Consider the following 18,667-nt stretch of genomic DNA (forward strand, 5'->3'; position numbering starts at 1 on the left):
CTGTACAAGGTTATAGCTAAACAGCTCATTTCCACCCGCAGTCCCTGGGCAAATAAATATACAGTCTTAAAATAGTGGGGCAAATAGTACACAGTTGGATTTTAGGTATACCTTTTATTTAATTAAAATCTGAGTCAAAGATTAATAGTAAGTGGCCACTAGTTGTGACATTTGATCTTTGATGCCTTGAACACCCTCGCCATGGACGAAGAAGAAGAAAGTCACGTGATCTCGTGTCTGCCGGAAACAGTCAGTCGGTCGGTCGAACTGGAAATGAAGAGTTTATACAATATTCTCGTCCAATTAGAAACCGTTTTCTTGCTTTGTCTTTCAACGACATGTCCTTGGGATGGAATAATCAAGTTGATATCCCAATAAGAGAAGCTAACCAGCTAGCCGTAGCTGGCTGCTGCAGTCGTACCAGCAGTGGTGGTGGTATAATAACGCAAAGCTAATGTTAGCTTAGCACTAGCTAGCTGTTTCTACCCACCACCACGCACCGGGCAGCAAATATCTCTTATTAACCTCGTTGGGATTTGGTAGCCAGTATTTGTATGCAGACATAATGGAGCTGTTCCAGGCGAAAGACCATTACATTTTGCAAAGGGGCGATCAAGCTCTTTGGTGCAGCCGACAAGATGGGACCATGAATGTCAGACCGGGTAGGTGATCCACCACATCTAGGATAGATCCACCACATCTAGGATAGATCCACCACATCTAGGATAGATCCACCACATCTAGGATAGATCCACCACATCTAGGATAGATCCACCACATCTAGGATAGATCCACCACATCTAGGATAGATCCACCACATCTAGGATAGATCCACCACATCTAGGATAGATCCACCACATCCAGGATAGATCCACCACATCTAGGATAGATCCACCACATCTAGGATAGATCCACCACATCCAGGATAGATCCACCACATCTAGGATAGATCCACCACATCCAGGATAGATCCACCACATCCAGGATAGATCCACCACATCCAGGATAGATCCACCACATCTAGGATAGATCCACCACATCTAGGATAGATCCACCACATCCAGGATAGATCCACCACATCTAGGATACCCTGCTACACATAGGCAAGGCAAGGCAAGTTTATTTATATAGCACATTTCAGCCACAGGGCAATTCAAGGTGCTTTACATGAGACATTAAAAGCATTAAAACAAAAAGCAAGACATTATAGACATTTAAAACAAAAGGCAGGACAAATAGAAATACAGGAATAAAAGTGACAGTGCAGTATACTGATAAACATAGCTCCTCTTAGGAAGCAGTGACAAACATAATGGTAATTATGTAAGCACATAGCTCACCGACGAGTCACCAAACTCCGGGATTTGTCCCTTCCCTACTTGTAAGTGTCAGATGCCCATTGTCGTTATGTTACCGGTATGTTACACTTATGAAGGTGATGAAATGATCTTAATTGGAGATTGTCTCTACTGGAATAATGAAGTCATCCCATAGCTAGAAGAGGGGTCATTGGAATACCTTTCCCCCACGTAACGTTATATTATTGACTTGCTTTGGCAGGTTATTGCAGTGATCTTAACATAAGCTTTTATCCATGTATAGTTCTCTATCAGAACCATATCTAGATTAGCGACCTGTAAACCCCACTAATATCAGCCTCTCTCAACAACACAAACCTCGTCTAGCCGGTTATGGGACAAGGTGTTCATACTTGGTGTTTTCTTGTGCTTGGAGAGGCCCCTAGGCCTCCCGCACCCTGACTGAGCAGCTGTGGGAATTCAGGGCTCAGCCAGGCCGCAGTTGACCTGGTAAAACTAGCTATATGTAATGTTTTGACCAAACCCGTTTGTAATGTGATGGTTCTGTGAGTGACTATGTGAATGAGTGACCCCGTGGGCTGGCTGGAGTCACGTGGATGTGCAGCCAGCCTGAACAGGTTTGGGTTGCACCGCTGTTCCATTATTTAATTGGAAACGGATTTCCACTACTCTGTCTCTGCTACCTGTTGACACTACCGCAGTGAGGGATTTCCACAATATTACACTTCCTCCACAAAGAGGCCTATGTGGTTCCATTCACACACAAATATTTTAGTTGGTGTGACATAAACAAACAGCTATGAGGCAGCTCTCTTTCTGCTCTAGACATGTTTATCGCATCCCATGATTCCCAAGCCAAGACCTCCTTTGTACATTCAGTTCTCTGGCTCCGTATGGAACAGGAAGAGGTATTGTTTGATGCTGCCTACAGTCGAAGTTCTCCACCCTCGCTCCAGAACCAACCCGTTGCCCGCAGACAGCCATGACGTTCCTCTCTATGACCAGCAGTCATAACACAATATCAGTAATAACAATCTGGTCATTATTCAAGTTATTACTATGTTATAAAGCCATTTCCCGATGCCTTGTTCTCTGGACGTCTTAACTGCTCAACTATGGTTGTACTTCAGCACCACATCCTACATGGTGATGCTCCTGGACTCCAGACTGACCTTTATTGTCTGAAATAATGCCGTCTGAAATAGTTCTCCGTAGAATCTCCCTACTACAAGACTTTTCTCTCTGTTCCTTTCAGCCACAGACCTGCTGCTAGCGTGGAACCCAGTGTGCATGGGCCTGGTGGAGGGCGTGGTTGGGAAGATCCAGCTTCACACGGGTCAGTACCGTTCTGCTGCTCTGGAGCACTGAGGTTGAGCCAGGGAATTATGCAGTATTTTCTGATCTGTGTCTGTGTAAGATGGATGCTGTAGTTCTGTTGAATGAATAGACCATTTTCAACTATGCATAGCATTATCATTACTGCACTATCATGCAGTATTTCTTTCCGTTAGCAAAGGGTGAGAACGTGTGAGCAAAACTACAGCTGTGGACGATGAGTCAGTGATGAGTCAGTGATGGGTCAGTGATGGGTCAGTTGATGAATTTGTACAGATGATTGTGTGATGCTGTCAGTGAGTGCTTAAAGTGAACTACCAGTAGTCAGTATGTAGTGCAAACAAAACGGATATGTCTGATAGGAACTGAAATTTCAGACAGACAGACAGACAGACAGACAGAGAGAAAGAGAGACAGACAGACAGACAGACAGACAGACAGACAGACAGACAGAGAGAGAGAGAGAGAGAGAGAGAGAGACAGACAGACAGACAGACAGACAGACAGACAGACAGACAGACAGACACAGAGAGAGACAGACAGACAGACAGACAGACAGACAGACAGACAGACAGACAGACAGACAGACAGACAGAGCTGATGAAGTCACAGCTTATGAAATGTGTGCGTTACTCATCCTGGTCCCGTTGGCAGACCTTCCTCTGGGCCTGGTGGTGATCAGACAGAAAGCCCTGGTTGGCCAGTTGCCAGGAGACCACAAAGTCTACAAGATCACAAAGATAGCCGTCATCCCCCTGTCTGAAGAGGAGCCCCAGGACCTCGAACTAGAGGTGAGACAAAGTGGTCGGTCTGGAAGACTTAGAGAGTAGCCTACAGTAAGAACATTGCAGTATCAAATAACATCAGCCTAAGTAAGTAAGTTTTATTTATATAGCGCCTTTCACAGCACGAATGCACAAAGCGCTTTACAATACAGATAACACATAACAAGGAAGAAAGAGCGACATACAAAATGCAATACATACAAAATACAAGGCAATTACGACATACAAAATACAGTACAAGGCAGTTACAAAATACAGTACAAGGCAGTTACCAGGGGAGGGGAGGGGGGAGGGAATTAGCATACAGGCAGCCAGCCTCGACAAGCAGCCATCCAATCAGGCGCGGCCAATATCCTGACAGCACTGTACTGTAAGGGGGGGGGGGGGTAGATTATTCCTGCAGTTTTCCAGAAGAAGAAAGACTTGCTGCTGTGATGTTGTTCTTTCAATCATTTCAGGTTTCTGTTTGAAACCCTGATGAACATGTACTGTTTTAATTGTGCACTGAGCCCTATGAACCATGAGTGAGTCAGACCAATGAATGAATCTCTAATGAAAGACGTAGGGTGTATTCACACAGACGCTAGTTAGTGTGCACCAAACGAGCTTTGGGCCCGAGAGCGCTTCGTTTAGGCCTGTGCGAACACAGCAATCGCACTCAGGTGCACCAAAACAGCCCCACCGAGACCCTCCAGAAGGGGTGGTCTCCAGAAGGGGTGGTCTCGGAGCGGCTTCAACCGAATTCTTGTGCGCACCAGTTACGGTGTGAAAGCGCGCGACCTCGGACCGACGCAAACTACCTTGTGCACATTATAAATTCGTTCTTCCTGGGAGTTTTTCATGACGCTCTTGCACCCGCCCCCAGAAAGATATTGACCAATGACAGCACTGAGCCTTTTCATGTGACTTGTGGTGCTGCATTTGGACCAGAGTAAAGAAAGTGCTGTGTGAAAGCGAACCGCAGTAGCTGAGAAATGAAAACAATGTATCACTTTCTCTTTTGGTGCGCATCAATGGTGCACTAACATGTGAATACACCTTTAGAAAGCACATTGAGTTATCAGGGAGTAGCCTGTGTTTTGCCAAGTAATTTGAGATATCAGGATATTGCTAAGATTTCAGTGTTACAGGGTAGCCTCAAGGAGTGAGAGAGGATTTTCAAGTAAGTAATACATTCCCAGAGAACAGAGTATAGTATAGTCATTCTCAAGTATGCTTGTAGTATGTACAGACATGTAGTATAGTTATTCCCAGGTATGCTTGTAGTATGTACAGACATGTAGTATAGTTATTCCCAGGTATGCTTGTAGTATGTACAGACATGTAGTATAGTTATTCCCAGGTATGCTTGTAGTATGTACAGACATGTAGTATAGTTATTCCCAAGTATGCTTGTAGTATGTACAGACATGTAGTATGTACAGACATGTAGTATAGTCATTCCCAGGTATGCTTGTAGTATGTACAGACATGTAGTATAGTTATTCCCAGGTATGCTTGTAGTTTGTACAGACATGTAGTATAGTCATTCCCAGGTATGCTTGTAGTATGTACAGACATGTAGTATAGTTATTCCCAGGTATGCTTGTAGTATGTACAGACATGTAGTATAGTTATTCCCAGGTATGCTTGTAGTATGTACAGACATGTAGTATAGTCATTCCCAGGTATGCTTGTAGTATGTACAGACATGTAGTATAGTTATTCCCAGGTATGCTTGTAGTATGTACAGACATGTAGTATAGTCATTCCCAGGTATGCTTGTAGTATGTACAGACGTAGTATGGTCATTCTCAGGTATGCTTGTAGTATGTACAGACGTAGTATGGTCATTCTCAGGTATGTATAACCTATTCCACATGTCCCTCTCTGTCCTGGATGGAGACAAGTAACCCAGTTAGCTTGTGGTAGATAGTTTTTTGAATGTAATGCACTAGTTTGGGCTTTGTTGACTAATGCTTTTCACTATCTGCAGCGAATAGCAATAAACATAAAGAATGTGATTCTTGCTAGCGATGACATAGTGTTGTTAATATCCCAGGCAGGTCCAGGGGGCGGTTTCACAGGGCATTGTTCACTTAAAGATAACTATCTTTGGAATGTCATACTAATTTCATGAATTCAATTAAGATTATGATCCCAAGTGGTTTTAGATAGGGGGGAGATGGCACTTATGAACTCAAGTTCAATTCAAATTTGAGTGCACAACTTTACTCAGTTCTTTTTAAAACTATAATTTCACCCATCATTAAAATGCAACGTGATACTTGTATTTTAATGACATTTTGTTGGAATATGGGAATTATGACCTTGTCTTTCAGCTATGCAAGAAACATCACTTTGGGATCGACAAATGTGAAAAACTTGCCCAGTCTCCAGACGAGTCTAAGTTCCTGCTGAAAACGTTCAGTCAGATCAAGTCCAACGTCGGCCAGCCTATTAAGAAAAAGGTAGAACATAATTTGTACTTCCCAGTCTATTAGTATCATGTTACTGAGTCGCAGAGATTCGATTCATTTAGCCAAATTTAATTAATCTATCTGGTCCAGTAGTAGAAACCCTTTGTCCAGTGTTATTGATGTTCTGTGCCCTCCAGGTCAAGGAGAACAAGGAGAAGGAGCGCCTGGAGAAGAGGCTGCTGGACGACCTCTACAAGGTCTTCATGGACTCTGACTCCTTCTACTACAGCAGGACCTACGACCTCACCAACACTGTGCAGAGACAGGGCGACGCGGGCCGCTCCAGCCTTCCTCTGTGGAAACAGGTGAGGGGCCTCTGCTCAGGTGAGGGGCCTCTGCTCAGGTGAGGGGCCTCTGCTCAGGTGAGGGGCCTCTGCTCAGAGAAAAGGACCCCCTCCTCAGGTGAGGGGCCTCTGCTCAGAGAAAAGGACCCCCTCCTCAGGTGAGGGGTCTCTGCTCAGAGAAAATGACCCCCTCCTCAGGTGAGGGGCCTCTGCTCAGGGAAAAGGACCCCCTCCTCAGGTGAGGGGCCTCTGCTCAGGTGAGGGGCCCCAGCTCAGAGAAAAGGACCCCCTCCTCAGGTGAGGGGCCTCTGCTCAGGTGAGGGGCCTCTGCTCAGGTGAGGGGCCCCAGCTCAGAGAAAAGGACCCCCTCCTCAGGTGAGGGGCCTCTGCTCAGGTGAGGGGCCTCTGCTCAGGGAAAAGGACCCCCTCCTCAGGTGAGGGGCCTCTGCTCAGGTGAGGGGCCTCTGCTCAGGTGAGGGGCCCCAGCTCAGAGAAAAGGACCCCCTCCTCAGGTGAGGGGCCTCTGCTCAGGTGAGGGGCCTCTGCTCAGAGAAAAGGACCCCCTCCTCAGTGAATCACGTCATCATGCTGTGTAGTGAGTGTAGTTTCTCCTCTGCTAGGTGGATGACCGGTTCTTCTGGAACAAACACATGATTCAGGAGCTGATCGACCTGCAGGTAATCAACCTTTCACCAGTATTTCCTGGGTATTGATGTGAACAGTTTTGATTTGACAGATAAACTGTGCTTTGGACCGACCAGCCTGGACAAGAGATTCTCCTCAAAATAAACTTTTTTATAAAAAGTGAAGAAAACTGAATATTAGGCTGTTAAAAAAAAATAGCAGTGTCTGCATTTGTCTTTACAAACTCAAACATTTACTGTATAAACTGAAAATTTATTTAAGTTGTAAGTGCTGTGTTCTTCAGGTCCTGTTAGTTGTAACTGCTGTGTTATTAGTTGTAACTGCTGTGTTATTCAGGTCCCAGGGGTGATTTTAGTTGTAACTGCTGTGTTATTAGTTGTAACTGCTGTGTTATTCAGGTCCCGGGGGTGATTGTAGTTGTAACTGCTGTGTTATTCAGGTCCCGGGGGTGATGTTAGTTGTACCTGCTGTGTTCTTCAGGTCCCGGGGGTGATGTTAGTTGTACCTGCTGTGTTCTTCAGGTCCCGGGGGTGATTTTAGTTGTAACTGCTGTGTTATTAGTTGTACCTGCTGTGTTATTCAGGTCCCGGGGGTGATGTTAGTTGTACCTGCTGTGTTATTCAGGTCCCGGGGGTGATTGTAGTTGTACCTGCTGTGTTATTCAGGTCCCGGGGGTGATTTTAGCTGTAACTGCTGTGTTATTAGTTGTACCTGCTGTGTTCTTCAGGTCCCAGGGGTGATTCTAGTTGTAACTGCTGTGTTATTCAGGTCCCGGGGGTGATTTAGTTGTAACTGCTGTGTTATTAGTTGTACCTGCTGTGTTCTTCAGGTCCCGGGGGTGATGTTAGTTGTACCTGCTGTGTTCTTCAGGTCCCGGGGGTGATTTTAGTTGTAAGTGCTGTGTTATTAGTTGTAACTGCTGTGTTATTCAGGTCCCGGGGGTGATTTTAGTTGTAACTGCTGTGTTATTCAGGTCCCGGGGGTGATTCTAGTTGTAACTGCTGTGTTATTCAGGTCCCGGGGGTGATTTAGTTGTAACTGCTGTGTTATTAGTTGTACCTGCTGTGTTATTCAGGTCCCGGGGGTGATTTTAGTTGTACCTGCTGTGTTATTCAGGTTCCAGGGGTGATTTTAGTTGTAACTGCTGTGTTATTAGTTGTAACTGCTGTGTTATTCAGGTCCCGGGGGTGATTTAAGTTGTAACTGCTGTGTTATTAGTTGTACCTGCTGTGTTATTCAGGTCCCAGGGGTGATTTTAGCTGTAACTGCTGTGTTATTCAGGTCCCAGGGGTGATTTTAGTTGTAACTGCTGTGTTATTAGTTGTACCTGCTGTGTTATTCAGGTCCCGGGGTGATTTTAGTTGTACCTGCTGTGTTATTCAGGTCCCAGGGGTGATTTTAGTTGTAACTGCTGTGTTATTAGTTGTAAGTGCTGTGTTATTCAGGTCCCAGGGGTGATTTTAGTTGTAACTGCTGTGTTATTAGTTGTAACTGCTGTGTTATTAGTTGTAACTGCTGTGTTATTCAGGTCCCGGGGGTGATTTAAGTTGTACCTGCTGTGTTATTAGTTGTAACTGCTGTGTTCTTCAGGTCCCGGGGGTGATGTTAGTTGTACCTGCTGTGTTCTTCAGGTCCCGGGGGTGATTCTAGTTGTAACTGCTGTGTTCTTCAGGTCCCGGGGGTGTTATTAGTTGTACCTGCTGTGTTCTTCAGGTCCCGGGGGGGTGATGTTAGTTGTAAGTGCTGTGTTATTAGTTGTACCTGCTGTGTTATTCAGGTCCCGGGGGTGATTTTAGTTGTAACTGCTGTGTTATTAGTTGTACCTGCTGTGTTATTCAGGTCCCGGGGGTGATTTTAGTTGTAACTGCTGTGTTATTCAGGTCCCGGGGGTGATTTTAGTTGTAACTGCTGTGTTATTACAGGTCCCAGGGGTGATTTTAGTTGTAACTGCTGTGTTATTAGTTGTACCTGCTGTGTTATTAGTTGTAACTGCTGTGTTATTAGTTGTTACTGCTGTGTTATTAGTTGTAACTGCTGTGTTATTCAGGTCCCGGGGGTGATTCTAGTTGTAACTGCTGTGTTATTAGTTGTACCTGCTGTGTTCTTAGTTGTAACTGCTGTGTTGTTCAGGTCCCGGGGGTGATTTTAGTTGTACCTGCTGTGTTATTAGTTGTACCTGCTGTGTTATTCAGGTCCCGGGGGTGATTCTAGTTGTAACTGCTGTGTTATTCAGGTCCCAGGGGTGATGTTAGTTGTACCTGCTGTGTTGTTCAGGTCCCAGGGGTGATTGTAGTTGTACCTGCTGTGTTGTTCAGGTCCCGGGGGTGATGTTAGTTGTACCTGCTGTGTTCTTCAGGTCCCGGGGGTGATGTTAGTTGTACCTGCTGTGTTCTTCATGTCCCGGGGGTGATGTTAGTTGTACCTGCTGTGTTGTTCAGGTCCCGGGGGTGGACCCGTGGGTGCTGCCCATCATCCAGGGCTTCGTGCAGGTGGAGGAGCTGGTGGTGAACTACAGCGAGAGCTCAGACGAGGAGCGCAGCAGCCCGGAGACGCCGGCGCGGGAGCAGAGCTGCGTGGACGACGTGTTCCCTCGCTTCACCGTGGCGCTCATCTCCCGCCGGAGCCGCCACCGCGCAGGTACACACACACACACACACACACACACACACACACACACACACATACACGCATACATACGCACACACACACACACACACACATACGCACACACACACTCACACGCGCACACACACACACACTTGCACGCACACACACACGCGCACGCACACATGCACGCACGCACACTCGCACACACCCATGCACACACCCACAACCACTCTCTCTGTCAGCATGGCCTTAGCAGCCGACCTCTGACCTAAATCCTCTGCTCTATTTTTGTAACTGTTTTTTCCCGCCCAATAAGGATTCATGTTATGAACAATGATCTACTCTCTCTCTCTCTCTCTCTCTCTCTCTCTCCTGTTTAAATGATCTACTCTCTCTCCTGTTTAAATGATCTACTCTCTCTCTCTCTCTCTCTCTCTCTCTCTCTTAAATGATCTACTCTCTCTCTCCTGCTTAAATGATCTACTCTCTCTCTCTCTCTCTCTCTCTCTCTCTCTCTCTCTCTCTTAAATGATCTACTCTCTCTCTCCTGTTTAAATGATCTACTCTCTCTCTCTCTCTCCTGTTTAAATGATCTACTCTCTCTCCTGTTTACTCAGAATGAAAGCGTAACTGGTCCAGTGTGACCATCACTAAAGCTGAGCTGGTCCAGTGTGACCATCACTAAAGCGTAACTGGTCCAGTGTGACCATCACTAAAGCGTAACTGGTCCAGTGTGACCATCACTAACACCGTCTTCTCCCCCTGAAGGGATGCGCTACAAGCGGCGAGGGGTGGACGCCGAGGGCCACGTGGCCAACTACGTGGAGACGGAGCAGCTGATCCACGTCCACAGCCACACCCTGTCCTTCGTCCAGAGCCGCGGGTCCGTGCCCGTGTTCTGGAGCCAAGCGGGCTACCGCTACAACCCCCGACCCCGGCTGGAGAAAGGTTAGCAGGACCCACGTGACCCACCCGAACATCACTCCCCTCGCTGGGGGTGAGGGCTGGAGCACGATGCCTCGCGCATGATGTGTGTGGGTTAGGGTTAGATGATGTGTGTGGGTTAGGTGTTAGGGTGAGTTGATGTGTGTGGGTTAGGTGTTAGGGTGAGTTGATGTGTGTGGGTTAGGTGTTAGGGTGAGTTGATGTGTGTGGGTTAGGGTTAGATGATGTGTGTGGGTTAGGTGTTAGGGTTAGATGTGTGTGGGTTAGGTGTTAGGGTAAGATGATGTGTGGGGGTTAGGTGTTAGGGTTAGAAGGTGTGTGTGGGTTAGGTGTTAGGGTTAGATGATGCGTGTGCCTCACACAGTCTTGTTTAGTCATCACTGGTCAGTGAGCGGTTTCCTTACGATGCTCTGTGGTGTTTCAGGAGAGAAGGAGACCGTTCCTCACTTTGCTGCTCACTTTCAGGAACAGCTCAGAATTTACCAGAAGCAGGTGAGATGCATCAGAGATCGACTGGGTATTGTTTACATTCCCTTGTCAGTGGCTCTTTGAACAGAGAGTATGATAATGCACTTTATAAAGACACACCTTCTTGATTCTGCAGGTCATCATTAACTTAGTGGACCAAAGTGGCCGTGAGAAGTTGATAGGCGATGCATATCTCAAACAAGTTCTTCTGTTCAACAATCCCAACCTTACATACGTCTCTTTTGACTTCCATGAGCACTGGTAAGAAGCCCGCTGCTCCGGCCTGCATGGATACTTCTGTCAAACAGGAAGGTGAATCTTTAACACGGAAGTGATCTAATTCTCATGAATACTGACACTTCCCCCGCATCCTGTTCTGCTTCCTCTTCAGTCGAGGGATGAAGTTTGAGAACGTGCAAACGCTGACCGACGCCATCGCTGACATCATCACAGACATGGGTTGGGGCTGGTGAGTGTGTTTGAGAAACACGAAGGTCACTTTATAAGATCTCAAAACTGAGTGTGGGCACGCCTCGTCTGAATGAACGCTGAGTGTGTTGTCCTCTTTCAGGGTGGACCAGGCAGGGGTCATCTGCAAACAGGAGGGCATTTTCAGGGTCAACTGCATGGACTGCTTGGACAGGACCAATGTGGTCCAGGCAGCCATTGCTCGGGCCGTGATGGAACAGCAGGTGAGATTCTATCACACGTTCAACAGGTAGAAAAGGAGTGAATATTCACGTCTCTGTGTTCTGATAAACACTCCATGGTTCCTGGTGACCGTTCTCTCATATCTTATATTTATCTCTTCTCTCCTCTCTCTCTCTCTTCTCTCATCTATTCTCTCTGCTCTCTCTCTCTCTCTGTCTCTCTCTATCTCTCTCTCTTTCTCTTTCTCTCTCTCTTTCTCTCTCTCTTTCTCTCTCTCCTCTCTCTCTCCTCTCTTCTCTCTCTCTTCACTCTCTCTCTCTTCTCTCTCTCTCTTTCTCTCTCTCTCTCTCTCTCTCTTCTCTCTCTTCTGTCTCCCTCCCTCCCTCCCTCTCCTCCTCCTCCTCCAGCTGAAGAAGTTGGGTGTGATGCCTCCAGAGCAGCCTCTTCCTCCCAGGTGCTACAGGATCTACCAGGTCATGTGGGCCAACAATGGTGACATCATCAGCAGGCAGTACGCCGGCACTGCTGCCCTCAAGGTAACCAGCCTCTAACCCTAACCCTAACCAGCCTCTAACCCTAACCAGCCTCTAACCCTAACCCGAACCAGCCTCTCCACAGATAATACGCCTCGCGGGGTGACGAAGCCATTCTAAATATTTGCTGTCTAAATACCACTTGTATGACTCATCCGCATGTATGGAAAGAAGCTTATTAGCACGTGGGAGTGAGACAGAAGGAGTCACTGAACCTTGGGAAGAGTAGGAGGGAATCTAGAGCTAAACTTGTAAAGATAAGAAATGAACAAGAATGTTCTTTTGCTATCTTATCTCGAGAAATCTTGGTCTTTTGTCAGGGTCAAATGCTACCTTAGTTGGAGTTGTTGCCTCTCTAAGGATTGTAAATGTGGCAGATATGAGGTAAATAGTCACCTGAAAGGCTGTTTGCATAGTTTCTGGTTTATCATGACGGTTACTGCGCTGCACTGAACTGTGGGTAATTCAGGTTCTCACTGGAACGAGGGAAGATTGTTTATTAACAACACAAAACCCATCTTCTGTTGTCTGGGAGGGATAGTCCAATTCATGTGTTTATCCCAATGCTTGTTTTGTCTTTCATATTGGTTTTTATTCACCATTTAGCATAGAACTATTTTCACTCAAAACTACATCTAACATTTCAGCTTTCTTGTCAATACAAGTCAACGGATTTAATATGATAAACAAAACCCGATATTAATCATACTTTGCGGCGATTTTTATGTCAGAACATCAATGGACACCAGTGACCACTCTGAGCTTCCTGTCTTTTGAAAACGAGTTCATGGTGTTTTTTTAGGGATTTTCTAGTTTGTATTTGTTGAAATGTTGATATGGGCCGTTGTATATGATAATAAAGAGCCTAATAGCGTGACTCTCATTAGGGCTGGGTATCCAGTCGAATTTCAAGAATCGATTCGATTCCAATTCACAAGGTTCAGAATCGATTATCACGATTCAATTCGATTCGATTCGATTCAATATCGATTCGGTTAGTGTTACTAAAACCTGTTTTGTTTTTTTAGCTGTAACCTTAATTACATGAATGCCAAGTTATGCAACACATCAATACTAGGGCTGGGTATCGATACTGATTTCCAAAAATGAATGAATCATTGAATGAATTAATAAACTATTCATTCCTTCATTTATTCCTTCATTCATTAAATAAAAGATCGATTTTGGGATTCATGAATCGATTCTGAATCATTTGATTCAGAATCGATTCAGAATTGATGAATCGATTTTTTAAACCCAGCCCTAACTCTCATGCTGAATACTGACCCCCCCGTTCTTTAAAGGGGGATTTCACTCGGACCGGCGAGAGGAAGCTGGCGGGCGTGATGAAGGACGGGGTGAACTCGGCCAACCGCTACTACCTGAACCGCTTCAGGGACGCCTACAGACAGGCCGTCATCGGTACGCACGCTAAACCTTCCCCTCACACTCCGTTATCCCACCCACCTCCTGCGCTGAGGCCTCATCAGCCTGTCCTGAACCTCTGTCTGTAGACCTGATGCTGGGCCTGCCGGTGACCGAGGACCTGTACTCCATCTTCAGCAAGGAGAAGGAGCACGAGGAGAAGGAGAAGGAGAGCCAGAGGGGAGCCCAGGAGCAGGTCGGCCTCCTGCTGCAGACCTACATGCAGCTGCTTCTGCCAGATGACGAGAAGTTCCACGGGGGCTGGGCCCTCGTCGACTGTGACATGAGGTCAGAGTTCACGGAGCAGCACCCAACATAACGGCTCACCTCAACTTGTCACTGTGGACGCTGAGGTGGACCGAACACTCTTATCTGGTCCATGAGTCATCATAACACGCTTGTTTCTGCTCATCAGCCTTATAGATTCAGCCCACAAAGACCTGGATGTGCTGCTGCTCCTGTCCAACAGCGCTTACTACGTCGCCTAGTAAGTCAAGAGATCTGTGGACCTTTGTTTACATTGTTGTTTTCTCGTTATTGATGACTTTTTAAATTTCTTTTTTATGAATTTGCTTGTTTACAGCTATGATGAAGAAGCAGACAAAGTCAACCATTACCAGCGCCTCAGCTTGGAGGGATTGGAGAAGATTGAAATAGGTGAGGAGTTTCCATAGAGACGAGCTGAGCTTCCAGTTCTCTTAGCGAAGGTTCTAGAACACTCGGGCAAAGATCCTAAAGCTTCCAAGATCCTAAAGCTTCTAAGATCCTAAAGCTTCCAAGATCCTAAAGCTTCCAAGATCCTAAAGCTTCTAAGATCCTAAAGCTTCCAAGATCCTAAAGCACCAAAGATCCTAAAGCTTCTAAGATCCTAAAGCATTTAAGGTCCTAAAGCATTTAAGATCCTAAAGCTTCTAAGATCCTAAAGCTTCTAAGATCCTAAAGCACCAAAGATCCTAAAGCATTTAAGATCCTAAAGCACCAAAGATCCTAAAGCTTCTAAGATCCTAAAGCATTTAAGGTCCTAAAGCATTTAAGATCCTAAAGCTTCTAAGATCCTAAAGCTTCTAAGATCCTAAAGCACCAAAGATCCTAAAGCATTTAAGATCCTAAAGCTTCTAAGATCCTAAAGCTTCTAAGATCCTAAAGTACCAAAGATCCTAAAGCACCAAAGATCCTAAAGCATTTAAGATCCTAAAGCACCAAAGATCCTAAAGCTTCTAAGATCCTAAAGCATTTAAGGTCCTAAAGCATTTAAGATCCTAAAGCTTCTAAGATCCTAAAGCTTCTAAGATCCTAAAGCACCAAAGATCCTAAAGCATTTAAGATCCTAAAGCTTCTAAGATCCTAAAGCTTCTAAGATCCTAAAGTACCAAAGATCCTAAAGTACCTAAGATCCTAAAGCTTCTAAGATCCTAAAGTACCAAAGATCCTAAAGTACCTAAGATCCTAAAGCTTCTAAGATCCTAAAGTACCTAAGATCCTAAAGTACCTAAGATCCTAAAGCACCAAAGATCCTAAAGCACCAAAGATCCTCAAGCTTCCAAGATCCTAAAGCACCTAAGATCCTAAAGCACACGCTGTAGCTGTGGTCTTCATTCTCCTTCACTCTCTCTCAATACAGTGATTGATTTACTCCTAACTCCTTGTCTGACCTTTGACCTGTGCGTCTTCCTGCAGGTCCAGAGCCAACTCTGTTCGGGAAGCCAAAGTTCTGCTGCATGCGTCTTCATTACAGGACCGAGGAGACCAGCGGGTACTTCCACACGCTGAGGGCGGTCATGAGGAACCCCGAGGACGACGGCAAAGGTGAGCGGGAATCATTCCAGAAGATTTCAAATGGGTTTCTCACTCCACGCATGTCTGGCGCAAGGACCTTGACGTGACGTCCGCTGTGATTCTGTTTCAGACACATTACAGTGCATAGCTGAGATGCTTCGCATAACTAAGCAGGCGATGGGTTTTGACCTGCAGGTGGTTGAAAAGAAACTGGAGAGGTCAGTTTAAACACCTCATCATTCATCATCATTAACACGTCCTATTTACATAGTTATGTTTTGACAGTATGTCCATCATCAACTTTGACTAATTTGTTCATTGAGAGACGTTTCGGCCATCAAGTTCGCCTAAGACTGTAACTTCTTCTTCTTCAGGCGGCACAGTAAACCTCATGAGGACATCATGGGTATTCAGACCCGATCCAGCGACCCGGTCCTGGGCAGCTCTGGTCTGGCTCAGGGCAAAAGCTTCCTCCTCAACAAGTTCTCGTCGCTCAACCAGCGGGTGAAGCAGACCAAGGCCCTCGGGAGGCTGGGACCGTTCTCCAAGCCGGACGTCAAGGTCAACTTCCTGAAGCCCACTATGCACGTCAACCTGTGGAAGTCCGACAGCAGCCTGGAGACGTCCGACAGCAACACCGGTACGGGGGCCCGGAAGGACCTGTGTGACGACCACTCCGAGATGTCCTCGGACTCGGACTCCTACAACTCGGACCCGGAGCAGCCGCGCGCCAGCTCCCTGGAGAACGTGGACTACGTGCTGCCCAGCTGCGGCATCGTCGTGTCGGCCCCGCGGCTGGGCAGCCGGTCCCAGTCCTTCGGGAGTGTGGAGCTCAACATCCCCTCTGTCATTAGGGTCACCGGCTGTGACGTTAAACAGGGGGAACCAGTTAAAACCAGTCCTGACGACCCCTCCCCCGGGACTGCCTCCGAGGCCGAGGAGGCCATCCTCATCGACTTCGGGACCCCCATCGACGCCTACTGCCACCAGTTTGTCCAGGACGCTCAGACCAAGCCCGTCGAGGTGTTTGGGGAGCAGCAGGTGGTTGGTGCCTCTTCACAGAACCCACCGGTGCCTCCACACTCCAAGGCCCCCGGGGGCCCACAGGGGCAGCCAGGCCCCACCCAGCAGGAGCAGGAGCCCCAGATCCCCAGGCCCTCCCAGCTGGATGTGGAGCCCCCCGCCTCCGGCTCCAACCTCCTGACCGTCCAGAAGCCCAGCTCGGCCGCCTCGGGCGGCTCCCAGAGGAGCCTGGGCTCCCAGGTGGAGGCGCCCTCTCCCGCTGACAGCAACGGCAGCCGCGTGGTGTCCCCCTTTGCCAAGATCAGGAGCTCCATGGTGCAGGTGGCCAGCCTCACCCAGGCTGGACTCACTCAAGGCATCAACTTCGCCGTGGCGAAGGTCCAGAAGAGTCCCGAGCCGGAGGCCATCAACGAGACCCAGGAGAACGAGCTGAAGGCAATGTTTACTCAGTGCCAGACCAGGATCATCCAGATCTAGCGCTTTCCTAGGAGCCTCTAGCAGGTTTTGTAGTTCTATACATGTATGTATGTGACTTCCAGTACAGTAGTAGCATACGCTTGCACACGGAGCCCAGCGCTCTAAGAACCCTGCTGTTGATCCCCTGTAGAAAACCTGGCCAATGTTTACAGACAGTCTTGTGTTGTTAGTCCCTTGGCTCAATATGACAATGTCCTTCAGTTTTATTTAAATTACTTTGATTTGGCTTTTTCCAGCTACAAACGTACATTTGCATGTCAGGGTATTGGTTAAAACTGAGTTAATCAAGGCATGTTGAGAGACGAGCTCTGAATTTATCATGTATGTGTGATCCCTTAATGGGCTGGTGTTGGTGATGGTGTTGGTGATGTAGGCCTAGTTAGAGCCTAAAGTAGAAAGATCTGACCTTTTTTTTCCCTCCTTTCCAAAGGGCAGCTCAATGTTCAATATCGTTACCCTATTAAGAAAACAGACAGGTTACTGTATAGTTGAATGGATATCAGTGTTGTCAAGTGTAATCCTTCCAGAAGTAGGAAACTTTCCATTGTAGGAATTAATTACCAGATAAGAACTTCAATAAGAGTATACTATTTGATATGTACAGTAATTATTGTAGGTACTGTAAGTATGTATATCCGTCCCCTGAGTAGAAACCCCATTGACCAACATGTTTATGGACATAGGCAAATACTGCATCTCCACACTTGGGCTTTTTATCATATTGATGCTAGATTGAGTGGCTGCTACACTTCTAATGAACATTTTGAAGGGGTTTGATCATTCATTTTCTTTGATATGAATACCCAGTACTCTCTGGATTGAAAGATCAGCTCAGCATAGATAACCACACGAACACTGGTTGGACAAGTAAACCTTTAAAGGAACTGAAAGGATTCTCTGTTTGTGCTCGGTCTCTGATGGTATATTTGGACCACGAATCCCTCACATAGTCTTGAACTGTAACGTCACATGTTTGGGAAAGAGCGCTGCATACTGAGGTTATGCAACTATCCCCGTACCGACACCGTTTAATGCTTTATGTGCACTCCCTGAATCAAGCATACTTGCCTTAACAGGAAATCAAAGTGGGAGGTGTTTAATATCAGGTATTTATGGTGAATCTACCTTTTTAAAGTCTATTCGTACATGTTACATTATTTGTTTCATCGGTGTGTGTACTGTTGATCATGTCCAGGGTGACGTCATCTTTATCTTGGGATACCCCAGCCTCTGGCCGCGCCTCGACATCATACTGAACGCTCAGGAAGTGAGCAGGACTGGAAAGAATTCAGAGGGTGTGTGGCGTGATGTGGTGTGTGTGTGTTTGGGTGGAGGCGATGTGTGTGTGTGTGTGTGTGTGTGTGTGTGTGTGTGTGGGGAACGACATGTTGCTGCTGGTATGTACCGTGTGCCCTCTCTAGGCCTCTTAGGATCATCAATGTGTTACATAGCTGTACATTGAGGGAGTAGCCTGGTATTTTAACTTGGGTATATCAGCAGTCCCAGCCTTGCAGAAGCCATGTGGTGGGTCGTCAAATTCAGAGGCTTAACCTCATCAGATGATGTTGAAAGACCTTCCCATTAGACCGACTGGGGAAAAGGAAACCTTTTACTGTGCTGACAATGATTCTTTTTAGCCTCAGCCTCATTAGGGCTCGTTTTCAGAGGCATGGATTTGTCCTTTTTCTCCGACCTTCTGCCACAGGCAGGCGTATCCCAGGAGGAAAGATGACCTGAAGGCTTGTGTGTGTTTTAATATCCTGGTGTCCTTACCTCTCTCAGCAGCCAGGCGTTCAGCAGCGTGCTCACCCAGCAGACTAGAGGCTAGAGGCTGGAGCAGCAGCGTGCTCACCCAGCAGACTAGAGGCTAGAGGCTGGAGCAGCAGCGTGCTCACCCAGCAGACTAGAGGCTGGAGCAGCAGTGTGCTCACCCAG

At 46.8% G+C, this 18,667-nt stretch overlaps 1 protein-coding gene across 1 annotated transcript; it reads left to right on the plus strand.

The window, feature by feature from the left end:
- Nucleotides 1-565: 565 nt before the first annotated feature.
- On the plus strand, nt 566-18,539 carry inpp5f (inositol polyphosphate-5-phosphatase F; the record flags this gene model as incomplete). Its single annotated transcript, XM_084461242.1, has 20 exons — nt 566-662; nt 2,575-2,655; nt 3,309-3,445; nt 5,761-5,889; nt 6,036-6,203; nt 6,803-6,859; nt 9,266-9,464; nt 10,203-10,382; nt 10,804-10,871; nt 10,984-11,108; nt 11,239-11,316; nt 11,419-11,539; nt 11,906-12,034; nt 13,336-13,453; nt 13,546-13,744; nt 13,872-13,943; nt 14,040-14,113; nt 15,134-15,262; nt 15,363-15,450; nt 15,607-18,539. 20 exons carry the CDS (start codon nt 566-568, stop codon nt 16,730-16,732), a joined length of 3,375 nt encoding a protein of 1,124 aa, XP_084317368.1. The 3' UTR covers nt 16,733-18,539.
- Between the last annotated feature and the right edge of the window lie 128 nt (nt 18,540-18,667).

This window comes from Borostomias antarcticus (genome assembly GCF_949987555.1).
Source record: "Borostomias antarcticus genome assembly, chromosome: 2".
NCBI classification, from domain to species: domain Eukaryota; kingdom Metazoa; phylum Chordata; class Actinopteri; order Stomiiformes; family Stomiidae; genus Borostomias; species Borostomias antarcticus.